Raw genomic sequence first — 1,461 nt, forward strand, 5'->3', positions numbered from 1 at the left:
TAAAAATATAGATACTGCTGTTGTACTTTGGATGTTTATGACCGTCCTCCAATTTGATTAATTTTCAGATCTTTGTCAGAGATTTAGAGAAGAGATGAAAAACTCATTTTGAATTACACACAGTGTGTTTCAAGAGCCTAATTTCAGAGGGATTTAAAATAATCAAACCTCAGTTAATTTCCAGAAGTCTGCTGGCTGGCCTCTGTAGACCAAATCCCAGGGTCTGCCATCAGTGAGGCATTTGAGAAGACAGCACAGAGTTTATTAAATACTAAGTTGATTAWGTCCACATAATGCCTTAATTAATTTCTTTAAAAGATCAGTTACATGTAAATTAAATAAAATCCCTTTGATTAAATAAATTAAATAAATCACTGGATTAAATAAATTCATTCAAGTTATTTATTTTGAAATGTTCTTTTTTTTGCCAGTATTCTGATTTGTATTGTAAAAAGACAAGAACAAATGAGCATAATTTTGGATCCACTCAGATTTAGAATCGCTTCTAGTTACGTTTGTTGCATCTTCGAGCCATAGTGCAGCCTTACAACCTCAATGYGCTTCAGACTCTTCTGGTACCAGATTAAAGATTTCTGGGTTCAGCTCTGATTCTCCCTTATTGGCAATCTGAAATAAAGCCTGATAGTGTTTGATTAACATTCTGTGACTGACACATATTTGCAGCTTTGTAGCCCTGCTTACAAATTTGTGTTAAAAACTATTACTGATAGTAATTATTTAAGATATCTTCACAATCTTTTGTACAGGCTCCAGCTCTAAGATCCAGACCACGCATTGCAAATCCACATGTCAGGACAGTATCTTTGCCAGTGAACAGCACTGCCTGGCTGACCTGTGAAGCTGAAGGAGACCCAAAACCCTCCATCACATGGACCAAGACTGCCACAAGTATGCATCAGAGTGTAGTCAAGCATGAAACACATTTACACCAAAGGCATTTTACTCCCATCAAATTACTCAGACTTTGAATTAAATATATACTGCATTTATTCATGTATAATACCAGAAATTTTACCCTGAAAATCATCCATAAAGTGGGGTGGGGGAAAGGGGTATTATACACGGCTTATTGATAATTCGATTTTTAATGCATTTTAAGCTCAAACAATGATGATTGTGTCATACATGAATAATCACGGTAAATGCAGTCACATAAAATCAATATTATGTTGCGTTCAAATCATCTAAATCTACAGAAAACTCCCACAGGTTTTAAAATAAATTAAAGTGCTTTGGATAAAAGATTCAACCAAATGAAGGAAAATGAATTATAAATTTTCAAAAAACTGTGCTGATATTTTAAAACCATTTTTTTGAAAGTTTGGACTAAAGTTTTAAAGTCACCAATTGTGGAAAAAAAATAATGCTGGCTTCCATGTTTTATAGCTAAATAAATATGAATATGTCTTACTGTGATACAGTGTATATATACTGTATATA

At 33.4% G+C, this 1,461-nt stretch overlaps 1 protein-coding gene across 1 annotated transcript in view; it reads left to right on the forward strand.

The window, feature by feature from the left end:
• Nucleotides 1–1,461, forward strand: part of LOC106526466 (matrix-remodeling-associated protein 5) — an 18,528-nt gene that overhangs the window by 8,365 nt on the left and 8,702 nt on the right. Inside the window, exon 7 of the mRNA XM_014021086.1 lies at nt 768–909. Within this exon, the coding sequence (XP_013876540.1) occupies nt 768–909 (142 nt within the window). The remainder of the gene's footprint in view (nt 1–767; nt 910–1,461) is intronic.

The sequence above is a fragment of the Austrofundulus limnaeus genome, unplaced genomic scaffold, assembly GCF_001266775.1.
Source record: "Austrofundulus limnaeus strain Quisiro unplaced genomic scaffold, Austrofundulus_limnaeus-1.0 Scaffold277, whole genome shotgun sequence".
In the NCBI taxonomy this organism is placed as follows: domain Eukaryota; kingdom Metazoa; phylum Chordata; class Actinopteri; order Cyprinodontiformes; family Rivulidae; genus Austrofundulus; species Austrofundulus limnaeus.